The sequence below is a fragment of the Homalodisca vitripennis genome, chromosome 1 (assembly GCF_021130785.1).
Source record: "Homalodisca vitripennis isolate AUS2020 chromosome 1, UT_GWSS_2.1, whole genome shotgun sequence".
NCBI lineage: Eukaryota > Metazoa > Arthropoda > Insecta > Hemiptera > Cicadellidae > Homalodisca > Homalodisca vitripennis.
This window is the reverse complement of record NC_060207.1, coordinates 95,500,254-95,515,833: the sequence shown is the minus strand read 5'-3', so window position 1 is coordinate 95,515,833 and position 15,580 is coordinate 95,500,254. Positions and strand designations below refer to the sequence as shown.

Below are 15,580 nucleotides of genomic sequence, written 5' to 3'. Positions count from 1 at the left end.
GCTTCCGCTTTACCTCTTACAGCGTACCGCTCGTATAGTTGTTGAGGCTTGAGATGATCGATCAGCCAAATTTAATTGACCAGTGCATTGTTAAGTATTTTGGAGGCTTGCTGTGACAAAGAGATAGAACTAACCAAGATAAACTCCACTACACTAGTGGAGTTAACCTTGGATCAAACGGCATTAGGTGTGGCTCTTGAACAAAGAATATTTTGATCTTCATACACAGTTTCACAGACCACAATGCGTAAAATACAATGCTTCGAGAATAATCAGGTCCTGATTCAAGAAGCTGTCAAATTTTTATTAATAATATAAGTTTAAATAATAAACTCCATTTTAAAATTTAGTTATGAATTGTAAACAAAAATAATACAACATAATATACAAATTTTCAAATTCGTAACTTGAGATAAAATTTAAAATTTAATTTTGATTATTCAATCTTCTGACTAACAACTTATAATTCATGTGAATTCCTAGTTATGCTATAATATGATTCACAATACAATTTTTAGAAACACTAAAATATCCATTGAGACAGACTTCTTGATGTTTCAAAATACTTTTCAATTTATGTAATTAAAAGGTAATTTGAATGATCATGGAAATTAGTCCAATGTGTCAAGAGTTAACTACGTAATTATAAATAATCTACAGAATATTTAGATAGCCCTAACACAAACAAATAAATAAGAAATACTCTGTTTGGTGTGTGTGCTATAATACCACAACTCAATTGTAAAATTCTCAATTGTAACTTTCTCAATTTGTGAAAGTTTGAAGCCTGTCTTGGTGGAGGAGTGGACCCTTGGTCCAAACCAAGGAAGGGTAAATAAACGAATTGTCAATTGTCAATTCTCTCTCACTCTCTCCCTCTCTCTCTCACTCTCTCCCTCTCTTACTCTCTTACTCTCTCCCTCTCCGAAACAGATGAAATAGTACACTAATTAGCTCCAATTTGCTGTCAGGTACTGATAGGTGCTCTGACAATCAGATAAGAATGATAAGATTATTGTAGCAGGCATTATCTCCTGGCCTCAAAGCTTTGAGAGTAACCATCATAAATACTTTACAATTAGTGTGCAAAATGTCATTGTTCTCAATACACAAAGGACTCTTTAGCTGTAGCATTACTGATTGACACATGAAAAAAATTAGAATATGAAATACTATTTTGGTAAACAAATATTCTTACTTCTTCTCTAAATCTTTTGACGATTTCTCCTTTTTTGCCAATTATACTTCCAACTTCCTGCAACAAAAAATCAACATTATTACTTTATATTTTACTATCACAAGTAGTTAATTTAGTTTGGATGAAAACAACCTACTTATCCTAAAGATACCACAGTAATCTTATTCAAAAGTAGAAATGATAAATATTTAGACAACAAAAATATTGATGAATACACCAGTTTTATATTAGTTATTTAGTAAACGATATTTGTGTTTAAATAATAATAAACTGAAACCTGATTCATCAGCAAACAAGTAAGACAAAAAAATAACTCTGGTTCATGCTTGAGCATTTTGGGAAATTAGTATTTAAAATGTTTAGATCAAGAGCCTATAGATTGATTTGAAGAATATGGCAGAACACTGAACCATAGAGAATATGTACTTTAAATATACAGTCAGTATTCAGCACACAAACATTTCCATGCAATCAAACTCAGCGACATCATGTAAGATTATTTGTGAATCATTATTAAATTCCTGACCTAATCTACCTGCCAATAGTATGGCGATCTTAGTTGAACAAGGCGAATACACTGTGATTGAGCTAAGGAATTGATTCACACTATAGCATTTCCGGTCTACATATATTCTGTAGAATACAACTTTCAATTAATTCCTATGTTGAGGACAAAGTTGTGCACCAAGAAATTTTAATCGCAAATCAAAATCTCTTCATTTAATTTTTTTCCACAAAGGTAAATGAAATCAAAGAGTAGGTAATGGAAATGTATATTAGTGCACTTTAAACCATAAATCCTTCATTTGCCAAAAAATAGTACTGACAATCCAAAATTACTTAACCTGGTAAAATAAAACATTCATTTGTATTAGGCTAAACATAATTACTTTATGTTGTTCAAATTCAAAGTATTTATGCACATTGACATTTACAAGGGTTTGTTCAATAAGTATCGGTACTGTTTCGCTGTATACTCAACGGAGCGGTGGAGGGAGGTCCGACTGGTCAGCCTAGGTAGAGAGGTCTCCCACCACTTGGGCACACTTTAATAAATCATCTTGGGCATGCGTTGAAACAGAAGGTGAATTTTTGTAACGTGTGATTTTTTTTTTATGGTGTCATCATGCCAGCATGGAGCAGACCGTCGAGTCACGCTACACTGTGAATTTTTGCTGTAAACGTAACATTTTTTAGTGGCACAAAATGTTTAAGGAAGGCCAGGTGCTCGTAGAAGAAGATCACTGCAACAGACGACCACTTGAACCGATGCTCAGGTGGTCGAAGTGAAAACAGTTTTGGACTCTAACAGGCGTTTAACCAGTGAGATGACCAGCCTTTCAGTCGGAAACCATCCACACCATTGTAACAGAGGACCTTGCTATGAAGAGTGTGTGTGAAGCTGGTGCCGAATGTCTTTAGCAAGGAACAAAAACTGTCGCAACCGGAAATTTCACAAGAAATTTTGGACTGCATCCAGGAAAATGAAGATATTCTCAACGATGAAACGTGGGTGTTCAAATTTAGAGTTTTTATGATTGATTCCTCCATGCTCGTTATGTTGTTTTCTTGAATTAGTATATTTGGACCGTCAGCAAATAAAATAAAATTAGTATTTGGAAAGTCAATTGGTCAATTATTACTGTAGACTAGAAAAAGAATTGGACCTAAAGTTGAACCCTGTGGGACACCATAAGCTGTGTTTTCCCAATTAAACGTAATTTTAACTGAATTATCATTCATGATAGTTCTTTGTTTTCTGTTATTCAAATATGATTCTAAACAGTTTAATGCTTTTTCTTTGATTCCAATTTGAGATAATTTAGAAAAGAGCAGTTTAAGATTTACACAGTCAAAGACCTGGATGAGTTACAAAAAATACCTGATGTAGACTGCAACTCATCCAAGGACCTTGAAGCACTATTGATCAAAAATGTAAGAGCTAAGTCAGTGCTTCTGTTTTTCTTAAAATCATACTGCTCATTACATATTAGTTTGTTAATTTCTAAAAATGTTGTTAACTTATAATTTGCCTTCTCAAAGATCTTTGAAATATTGCTCAGTAACGAGATGAGTCTATAAAAAATATTTTACTAGGTGATTCTTATTAAACACAGGAATTACCTCTGATAATTTAAGTTTACTTGAAAAGTGTCCGTGATTAAATGATTGATTTATTATACGATCTAAAATTGGACTTACTACTTGTAACAGAAAATTTTAACAAAGATATGGGAATACCATCTTAACCACATGCCCTACTCTTATTTAAACTAAGAATTAGTTTTTCTACTTCTACTAGTGTTACAAAATGAAACTAATTTAACTCTGGTGTTTGAACACTCGCTCTAATATTATCATTGGTTTTTATTACAACTTTGGGTACGTTCAACTCATCCACAACACCAACAAAGTGAGAATTATAATGATCAACAAGTTTTAAGGGTCACTAATTTTACTACCATTTATATTTAATAAAATTTTTCATTCTTATTACTCTGAACACCAAGCTCTCTTTTAACGATGGCCCATGCAGCTTTAATTTAGTCTATTATTGGATACATTACTGTCATTTGCCACAATTTTAGCTTCAACTACAACTTTTTTTAAACAATTTGTTCAACAGTTATGGCTTGAATAATTAATATCAGCCAGTAAAATTGACAGCCATATAGACTATAACAATTTAGAAGATTCTGACATTGAATTTGACCTAGACTACGCTCAAGAAGAGTTTGAAAATCCAGACGTAAGCTGAGATAAATTGACATGGAAAGGTATGGAAGATTATGTTGGTGAGCGAGAACTTATAGTTATGTAAGTGAAATAAAAAAGAATTTTGTCAGTTTTTAATTATACATATATAAACTACTGAATCCAGCCGAAGTTTCCGAATTTTGTCACAGCAAAGAGTAAATGAGGTAAAATAAGTACCACATTAAATAATGAGAACATTTCAGAATCTCAATATTCATTAGGGGTTAATGGAATAAGTATAAATATCTTAAGTCAATACCACAATGAAATTTTCTGACCTTGCCCTGCATAATGAGCCGTATGGTGAGTGTGACATTGGGGTCGTCTGTGGGAAAAGTCTTGTCATTATCCATCTTGCCACTGATCAAGTCTCACTCGATCTGTAACATATCAAATACTGATACACTAACTACATAACTGAACATTAAGATAAATATACTTAAGCTTAACTTATCAATCTCATTAACTATTTTATATTATTATTAGTTCAAATTACATTTTTTTAGTAGATTTAGAATCTGCCTGTACTGGTATATTTTACAATATTTTAGGCCTACTGATATTTTTTTATAAAAATGTTTTAACCTATACCATTTTCCAAATGAAACATATTATATACGAGAGGGCTATTCATAAAGTAAAGAAAATTTTGGAATTTAAAAAACAAGAACAAGTACAAGAAAAACATTTAATTATATACATCTGAAAGGGGAACTAAAATACTAATTTTCTACATAATCAGCTTACAAATCGAGACACATAATAGCGATCGACAGTCAGCTTTGAAATTCCTGTGTCATAGAATTCTGCTGCCTGTGATCTCAGCCACTCAGTGACAAGTACTTAGAGCTCCTCATCGTTCTCAAAACACTGTGTTGCTAACCAGGTCTTCATTTTCGAGAACAAGTGAAAATCACTTGGAGCACGATGAGGATTTTCAAGAGAAATGAGGAAAAACTTCCCTGTTGAAAGAGTTCAAGAGTTCTTGCATATGGTTTGCCGTGTGAGGTCGAGCATTGCCAAGCAAAAGCAAAATTTTGGATGACAATTTTCCTGGCCGCTTGTTGTTGTTCCTAAGATTTTGCAATGTTTGGCATTACTGCTGAGAGTTTATTGTTGCACCACGCTCGAGAAAATCTATAAGAAGCTCAGTTATTGTGAAACAGCGGTTTTCACAAATTTCTTTGTCAATTTTGGCAACCAGTCCATCAGTTGTAATGCTCAGACATCCATTCTTTTCTTGTTCATGAACATTTGTTCTGCCATCACTTCCTGACAGAACTTTCAGTCATTACGTTGTTCCCATGTACTTCACACAGTTCCCGATTAATTTTTATTGGTTTAAAGTTTTTTGCCAACAAAAAACAAATCACAGACCACACTTCACAACTGACGAGATTTTCAATTGCAGCACACATTTCAAATTTGAATATAAAAAAAAAACCGGCAGTGCGAGAGATGTTCAGGTTGCCACGGCTGGACACTGACTGAGGTGCCAAGCACAACCACACAAATATATACAAGATTGGCAGGTGCCTGGCAGTATCAGGTAAAAATGTTCCTTACTTTCTGAATAGCCCTTGTATCAAAGTATTCGCAATGAAATGTAGGGATAAATGTAAAATTCTTTCATCATTATTCTTCAATAAATAAAAAATAAGCCTAATGATGACAAAAATGCTGCATCTATACATTCCACTGTCTAGTTAGTAGTTTAGACACATGCAGGACTCAGTTTAGCATAGCAGGCTTCACTTTCACCCCACAGCAAATAAAATCCTGGCTTGGAGAGCAACTCCTATATCAGAACAATATTTCCCATTTTTAATTTCAATATAGAGGTAATAGAGGTGGAGATGAAACAGAATGTTTAACACTACAAGTTTACTTATTCAAAAAGTATCATTTAAACAGACGGACACATACAAGGACAGAAATTTAATTTTGTTGGCCCTCTCAATTCCAATGTCCTATTTTTAGGATGTTGTGTATATTTGTTTATGATCCCAAAATCCTCTTTTCAGGAAATTCTTAAAAAATTAAAAAAAAATAATGTAAATGAAAATCTACTTATTTTGCACACACACACGCACACACACATGCGTGCGCACACACACACACACACACACAGATGTCAGTCATCCACTGTTCAATGTTAACTTCTCTGTTGCATTGGTCAGTGTTTACTTTGTGTTCATAATTGTATTGCATGTGTCTGGAGTTAAATAAAATAAAACGGGCACATTCTCCATTAAGTGAAAAAACCAGAGCCATCATCAAGACAGTTTTGTGAAATGTAAGTAGGCCTAAAATTGTATCATGGAGAGTCTGACAGTGACAGTTGCAATTCTGCGAACTATGTATATTGTACGACAACCTCAGGGAAGATCCCCTGGACCTATGGCCACAAATGACAGGTCAACCGATGAATCTAGTGGTAAAAACGAACAAGACTGGATGAATGTTGATGCAGATAATAATCTGGAAGGTTATCTGCAATCCATTTTCTCTCTTTAAACTGCCTGGAGTTCAACAACATTTACATCACTTAAATTCAAAATAACAAAACATTTGTGCTTAACAGACAGTCAAGAATATGTGTTAATACAGTTCAAGAAACTTTTGAACTACCATATTCATAACTATAGGTTCATGTTTAGCACATTCCATTTTTCATCAGTAACCTCAGTCAACATAACAGACTAAAAATGCCCTTTAATGTTTAGCTTGTAATGAAAATGACAAAGCAAGTAAGCTAAAATATTTAAGCTTTGTATGAAACTAACCAACTCAACAAAATGACTTTATCACATGTGTTGATAAATTACCAATAAAAAGTCATGATTAATCCTCACAATATACTCTGTTTACTAATTTGTTTCTTTGTGTTCTTTTTGTTGGCAAAATGGTTAACCATAGTCACTTTTTTATGAACAGTGGAAAACTACATCATCTTATATTTTACTATGGAGTTTATTAGGAATCGTCGTATGTGTATTTTTTATAACAGATTTCGTAAACATCTACACTAAGACCAAACATAAACCTGCTACTTTGCATGACCTGACAAGTCACATAGTGTTAAAAATTGAAATATGCTACATACTCAGTTTAACTGGAAAATTTTTAAGTTGACATTTGTTCCTCAGTTTAACATGAACATTCAAAACTTAGTTTATTACAAGAAAGTATTTATGTAAAACAAAAATTTTGATAAATCACTTTAATATAATAACCCTCACTGACAAATATTTCTTATCTGCAATGATTAAAGCTGAACAACATTGGCACTTAAAAACTTTTGCACAAAGAACATACATTTATACCACTTGGTTGTAACACAACCATACACATTCAACTGAATTAGCAGAGTAACAGCAGTATCAGCTCTGAACTAACTTGCAATAAGCCTGCCGGGACAAGAAAATGTGGTACTCTAGCCACTCTCCACCTGTCATTACAAGAAGCATTCATATCTTATGCATGTACAAGTACTTATTAACTTTTGCAAATATATATATATGTTTAGTTACTGCCTTAAAAATATATCAGCTACATTAATATGTATTTTATAATTATGATTTACTTAGTGTTGATCAAAAAAACAACATTTAAAAATGTTACAATGACATTAAGTAAATTTAAATTTATTTTGAATAAGTGAGGAATTTAAAGAAGTGAATTAATTGTCCTGTTACACTTTTTTATCAGCAAAAATACAAAATAGCAAATACATTAAAACAGAAGAGTTATTAATAGAAAGACAAACACATGAGTATGATATTTCTTTCTAAGCCAATAACAAATTATAGCAACCACTAATTGCCATGCACTACAGAGAGGGTGTCTAGCAAAAATACTTGAAGAAATTCTTAGTCTTTTTCCTATAAAATAATAATTTTCCATATCCTATTACCTATAAAATCAAAAATTAGTTTTATTTATAAATAATGTGTGTCAAAAGTATTGTCACAAATCAATACAGTTTTGCTGCCTAGCAAAATCAAGGAAAACACAAACTAAAAGAAAAATGATTGAAAAAAATTACAATTTGTTCATTTATTTACGCTTTTTTCTACATTAAGTACGACAACATGTTTAAGTGATCGGTATACTGCCAATCTTCTGCAGTCCGCGAATATACGCAGCATACTTGCTGTGATGCGTCTCCTATATACAGAACAGCCAGGTATTTACAAAAGTAAGATTATTTGTTAATTAGGATATCTATCTATGGATTTGGATACACAATATGCAACAACAAATACGTTTTAGCAATAGGTGACTGGCGTACTGTAGATCAGCTGTCGTGTATATATAAACAGCCGTGATGTATGTACATAATTAGAGATCTACTAGCAAAATATGGTTTACTGAACTAGGTCAAATTTTTTATTAGGTTATATAAAAAAATATAGTTGTTTATACAAAAAGTACGACACGCTTTCGCAATCAGTAATTTACGTAATGCCGATCAACTGTTGTCCCAGAAGATACGCAGTAGACTCGTGGCAGTAAATATCTACTAACGTAAATCTAGTAATAATTGCAAGCAAAATACAATTTTAAAACTCAGACTATTCATTAATAATATTATCTATTTACAATATTTAAAACACAAAATACGGAAAAAATGTTTTTAGTTTGTCATTTGTATACTGACGATCAGGTGATAATTAATGACGCGGCGAGTCTTCCCAAATTCTATGTCAATCGATTTTCGGACCTGAACCTTTCTTGAATATTCTGTAGATTGGAGATTTGGCCTCGACACATGACTAGTTATTATCACAATGTCTGAAAACGGATATTTAAAACACAACATTTCTGTGACAAACTCATAATCAGTGATTTTGGTGAACACTTATTAAAATCCACAACTTTTCCAGGGGACTTCCGTGACCGGTAGACAACCTGCAAAATAACCGGACAATTATCATGATCTATATTTAAATTCCCTGACTTTCCATAACTTTCTCTGTATTGTTAAATTCTTTGACTATCCCGGTTGCTAGAGAACCTGCTATAGACATAGATGGACTACTAAACTGATAGGCCTGTGAGGCGGACCAGTGCAATACCATGACGCTTTCACTAATGCCAAGTGACCTTGAACTGTCAACCCACCTCACAACCCCCTCTACCCTCTCTTTCACAAAGATGGCCCTGTCCAATATCCTTGTACTTGATCACAAAAAATCAGTATTAGACAGACTTCCTCTATTTTGAACTCTTTACGCATATTTCTCAAAATTCCTGTAAATATCCCATAAATGGATGTACTCTTTATCAGGAAAACGAAACCCATCAAAAATTGACTTGGCATGTTTACTTTAAAACATTCCAATTAATTGTAAACATGCTATAGGTAAACCGCTTATAAAAAAACACTGGGCGATTTTAGTTCATGCAGAGTGGGGTAAAAACCTGTCCGCTGATGTGATGCCGCCCTCTCCCAGTATCCCCGCTACTTCTCAGCACTCGACCACCCTGACTTAGCCACTGCCACTGCGCGGCTAACCCCACACAAACATCTGAGCTCCCTAGATACGTCTATGGCTACAATAGTCTGTTTAAATAATATTTTACGCTTGGACTGCGACACTTTTGTAGGCCTACACACAAAAATACAATATAGTTATAGAATAGGTAAATAGCTGCTGTGTAAAAAAACGGCACAAGCAAGACACGATCCACACAGCCGATGAAACAGAAACAAGGATATGCTTCTCCCACTCCCCACCAATGGAGGGGGCGGCTCCTTCTGTGCTTGGCTGCTCAAATATTTGCTTCTTATTATACTGTAGCCATGAAATCATTACTGAAACAAGAGTATTCCAGGAATAGTTACCACTGAATTACGTGTTACTGACAATAATATTGCAGATCTGTAATAATAGCAAATGCAGTGGTTATGTACATGATTGTTTGGTGTCAGACACATTTATCCTTCCAAATAGTAAAGGTTATGTTGTTTTGTTTGTTATATTTTATAAAAATACATATCCTAGATTGTTTTTATTCTCCATAAAATTACTTTTTATACTACAATTTTAAATACAACGTAGTCTAATTTGGTATAAGTAGTAGCAAGGGTTTTATACTTGTGAATATTAATGAACTGATAGTATCAACCAAGTATTGGACACTTATTACACTTCAGCCTTCAAATTATTAATAAACAAAGTTATTTGCAATTTGCACTCCCTAATGAGTTTGGATACAGATAAATTAGTCAATTTTTCAGGACACTTTAGTCTATTTGGTTGCTCTACAATAGTGTTTGTTGCTTTCTCCAAATAATTTTTTATTTAATATTTTGTAATATACATTTGAAAAGTTTTTTGTAAGAAAAACAAAAAAATCAAAAGCAACTGTTCATTATCTATTACTTTATTTGTTTATCTGTTTCAATAATTATTTATTCAAAACAACACGACGTTTTTTACATGGAAAGCTAACTTTTATTGGATTATCTTAATTATAAAGCATAATAACAAAACAATCAAAATTAATTTACATTTTTTCACTTTTTGACAATTTTATGACAAGCTTCTGAATAAGTTATCTGGGAGATGAGATACAACTGTTTGTTCCATTCAATTGTTATTATTAAAATGATGGGTAGACTTTAATAAGCGTCCTACACTCGTTATTCAGTTGCTTTTATCGAATGGTTCGATACTTTTATTCTAAGAAATTATACGATATTACAATTTATTTAACTTTGCATATGATTTCAACTTATTAGTTATAGAAATTTAATGTGAACAGTAAACAGCAAGGGGGTAACTAATATTTTGAGACTTCAAAAGGCGATGAATATGAAGAAAATATATGAGATATTTGTGACAAGATTTGTTTAACCCTAGATTACTTATGTGTCGTAAAAATTACGACTCGCCGTTTCCAAAAATGCTGTATCTAGACAAATAGCGCGCCCCCGCCCCCCCACTCCTAGTACCTTCCTCCCGCCAGTAGACAACACCAGTCGCGGAGTGGCACGCCAACCGGTCAGTTCTATCATTACGCATTTATATCTGTCTCGTCAATTTGACGACACTTAAGTAGTAACGTAACTTTTTTCCCTGAAAGTTGTTGATTGTTTTTATCCTGTTAGATTGGTTTTATTTCATAGTATACGTGTTTTAGCAGTAATTATTTGTAGTTAATTTTAGTAGTTAGTTTTTCCAAGTTGTAAATATCAGTTTTCATACACCATGGGTGATGAAAATGACCGTGTGAGTGCACAAATAAGGAAATATTTAGAAGAGGATAGTGATCCTGACAGTGAAAATGGTGGCAGTGAACAAGAAGATATTTTAGAGACCGATGACGTGGAAAGCACTGACGCAGACGACACGGATGCTGATGAAACTTACCAACCTCCACTACGGGACCGGAAGCGAGTTTACGTGAGTGAATCGTCTGATAGTGACATTGAGGTTCAGTCGGTTACAAGTAAAAAACGACATAGGCCTAAAAGTTTGCCTTTACGTCAATCATCTGATAACGGCCCAGTACCTAAAACTAATTCACTAGACCTACCTAATACTGACTCTACAGCTACTGCAGGTAGCTCAGCTTCTCCTGAAGTTCCTCCTAATGATGACTTACTTAGGCCTATACCAAACACACGTAATAAAAACTCCGAAACGTTGCCTAGCCCTGAACGACCTACACCTGACCAACCTACGCCTGGTCAACTTATGCCTGATCAACCAATTTCTGATCAACCTACGCCTGATCCACATCTGTTCATCCCCAATGCCAGACTTATCCGAGCTAAGAATGGCCATGTGTGGAACACTCGACCTCAGCCTAACAATACTTCAACACCAATGAGAAACCTCGTTTTCTCAAGACGAGAGGTTGTTGGTAATGCCCGTAACTCTATTTTACCCTTGTCTTGTTTTATGGAAATTTTTGATGAACATATGTTCAATACAGTTGTCAGATATACCAACGAAGAAATTGAGCGGGTGAGTAACAACTACAATGACCCTACAATAAATACCATTCAACCTACTAACTTAGATGAAATGAAAGCTTTTGTCGGACTCTTTGTAAACTCTGCATGGAGCAAAGACAACCATCTTGCTGCAAGAGAGATGTTCGACAGTGAATGGAGTGGCTCCAGGTACAAGTGTGTAATGACTTGCGATCGTTTTCAGTTTCTAATACTTTGTCTTAGATTTGACGACAAAGCAACGCGCAATGAGCGCAAACGCACTGACCCTTTTGCTCCAATACGAGATGTGTGGGAAGCATTTATTTTGAACTGCCGAACAAAGTATAAGCCAGGCAGATACGTAACGATTGATGAGCAGCTCCTTGCGTTTTCGTGGGAAATGTCCTTTTAGGATGTACATTCCTAACAAGCCCGCCAAATATGGGATCAAACTTGTATGTTGCTGTGACAACACTACATACTACATGATTGATAGTGAACCATATTTGGGAAAGAAAACTCTCACAGGAAACCAGCTGGCAGCTGATTACTTTGTGAAAAAGTTGACAACAAGCATCCACGGCTCTAACAGAAGTGTAACCACTGACAACTGGTTCACGAACATCAAGCTGGCAGAGGACTTGTTGCAGGATCCCTTCAAATTGACAACTGTTGGGACAATCCGTCTAAAAAGAAAAGGTGTCCCAAGTGAGCTTGGAAATCGAAAAGAAAAGCCTGTAGAGTCATCGATGTTTCTCTTTGACCGAGAGACAACTTTGGTTTCTTACAAACCTAAACGAAACAAGGTAGTAGTACTCTTATCTACCATGCACAGTGGTCCGACACTTAATTCCAACACAAAGAAACCTGAAATTATCCACACATACAACTCAACAAAAGGAGCAGTTGATACGCTAGACAAAATGTGTGGAGACATGTCATGCAGTAGAAAAACCCGTCGATGGCCCCTCTGCATTTTTTATGGCATATTGAACATTGCCTTTGTGAACTCATATGTGATTTACTGCATGAACAATCTTCGGCTGGGAAACAAACCACTCCAAAGAAAAGCTTACATGAAGCAGTTGTGTAAAGAGCTAACAGAACCACATATGAGATCGCGCCTTCAAATACCTCAACTGAGGAGGAACACTCGAACTGAAATTTGTGAGCTGCTTGGAATTGCAGTAGCACCACAAGCCCCAAGAGCTCAAGGAGCCAGAAAAACATGTTTTTACTGTCCAGCTGCCCTCAGAAGAATGACTACTACATATTGTGTTCACTGCGGCCATCCAATATGTGGACAGCACCGGGCCGTATGCTGCTTAGACTGTGACAAATAAGTACCCAATGAACTGAAAACCTAATGTTTATCAATCTACCTAAACAATAATAATACAAATGTAAAAATTTTTCCAATACCAATAAAGTAGTCTCCAACTTGTATATATTTGATATAAATGTGTGTTTAATTCAATATAACAATTTTCTTGTATACAACATTTTTTTTTCAAACCCTGTATTTTGAAAATGTTTGTCAAATCTAGGTACGAAATGAATTTTTTTTCACAGGATGTGGCAATGATAAACCTTTCAAAATTTTTTCACCAAAGCTTTAAGAGTTGTAAACCAACACAGGAATATTTATATAATTAAAAAACATGTTTAAGGCCTTATATAAAAAAAAAATATATGTGAGTCGTCAAAATTACGACACTTAAGTAATAATGTAACAATAAAAAGGCTTAAGTAATCTAGGGTTAAGTGGCTTCAACATGTGGGTTTGGCTCCTGGTAACACATGGGGAGAATTCTTTCCTTCATTTCACAAAAGCAGTTACTCACTGATATCAAGCTGGGAAAGTTATAAATATTGTAAGGAAAATTGAGCAAATGGCAAAATGTAAACAGTAACAAAACAAGCTATTAGTTGTAGTACCTGTGTGCAAACATAACAAATCGAAACGGAATAATTGCTTATAAGGATGCACGAGGCCACAAAACTGCAATCTAACGGAAAAACAAACAAATACGTGATTGTTAGCGCACGAGTCACTCAAGCAAGATTATTCAGTCCCGCTCGCCTACAACGAGTGACGCTCAAGCAAATTCCCCAATAGGATAACCTAACTGATACTCAAATGTTTTTATTTTCAATAGTTAAGATATTTCTCATCGACAGTTGTTTCAATTGTCATGGATGCTGCTTATTATACTGCAACCAACTTGTATAGTTTAATGTTTTTCGAAATTCAATCCAAAAAACATGGTAAATGCTTGTATAGTTTAATGTTTTTTTCAAAATTCAATCCAGAAAACATGGTAAATGCTAAGGTTTAATATTTTTCTACATCCAAGACCAATAAGTCAAACATGAACTACTATAAATTTAAACAAGAATACAATAAACAATCCATGACTTTCTATTCCTCCTAGAATAAAACATTTTAAGATAATTTGCAGATAAGGCAAAACCGGCTAAGCAGTAGTAATTAGACTTGTATTTAACATCTAGCGTTCTACATATCAATAATACTTAATAACTGAATTGGTAGGAATTTTGCAACAAGACTACCATTACTAAATAAAAAGGCCTGTCTGAGAAATAAATTATGGATTACAATTTTTGTCTTCTGGCTGTGAGCATACTTAATTTAGCAGCTTCGATATTTCGTTGGAATTATTAAAGAAGACAATGTTAAGTATTACCTGATTTCCAAAATTATATGAGCTTTATTTTATAGAATAGTAACACAAGTCAAACACTCCACATAAATCCTGGTAAATATTACTTCAGTTTAAATTTCACATTAGAATCCTTATACAATAAAACGTCTACTTACAAAACCAAAACTAATATGGAGGACAAAGTTTAGACAGTCAAATACCTATATACGCTCTACGCTCTGCACAACCACAACACAAATACGCAAGCGCTAGACACTAGACAGACCAGAGTGAAGAAGACAAACGCTTTCTAACTTGAGGTCAAGATGAGACAGCACACTAGATACAATGCAAATCCATATAAAAGTAGAGACTTCAAAAGAGCTAATGATTAATTATTAATTAGTTATTTATTAATTAATTAATAATTAATTAATTTTATTATAAAACACTAATATAAGCGAGGTGTATGCAACGCATCACATTAGTTGAACACACTACGCGTAATCGTGGTTAGGTACCAGGCCACAAAAGATAAAAACAATCAATCATTGTCAAATCACTGAATTAACCTTTTAAGAACACTATCAGACACAAGATGTAAATAGTGATAAATGAGTAAATAGTGGTTAAATCAAAAGTTGTCTTTTAAATTCATCTACAGATGAGCTAGAGAAGTCCACGCGATTGAGAACTGCATTGCCGTATGAAGTCAAGTCACGATAATTGAAAATCCCTAGAGGATGTACCAATGTTTTCTAAATATTTCGTTTAGTCTTATACTTTTAAGAACTCCCAAATTTGTATTTTTTGTAAATTTGGTTTTAGTTAAGTAGTGTCGTTTGTCAATATCGATATTAAAACCGGGTCCGCTTAACGTACTCTACCTTAGAATTATATCAGAGCGCCCATTAAACCAAACCAATTTATAAACATATAAAGAAAATACAAGTTCCTTATTGGAGTCAATGTAGTTGCAAAACTAGATAGAACACTATTTTCGTTTTA

At 34.1% G+C, this 15,580-nt stretch overlaps 1 protein-coding gene across 6 annotated transcripts in view; it reads right to left on the bottom strand.

The window, feature by feature from the left end:
- LOC124367137 (poly(rC)-binding protein 3-like) overlaps window positions 1-14,852 on the bottom strand; it is a 48,879-nt gene extending 34,027 nt beyond the window's left edge. For 2 of the 6 annotated variants that reach the window (XM_046823791.1, XM_046823819.1), the window contains exons 1-3: window positions 14,615-14,787; window positions 4,234-4,335; window positions 1,199-1,255 (exon numbers count right to left, since the gene is read on the bottom strand). In XM_046823791.1, coding sequence (XP_046679747.1) covers window positions 1,199-1,255; window positions 4,234-4,308 — 132 coding nt within the window. In that variant the 5' untranslated portion in view covers window positions 4,309-4,335; window positions 14,615-14,787. The other 4 variants (XM_046823802.1, XM_046823796.1, XM_046823813.1 and 1 more) reach the window with 4 other exon arrangements.
- Between the last annotated feature and the right edge of the window lie 728 nt (window positions 14,853-15,580).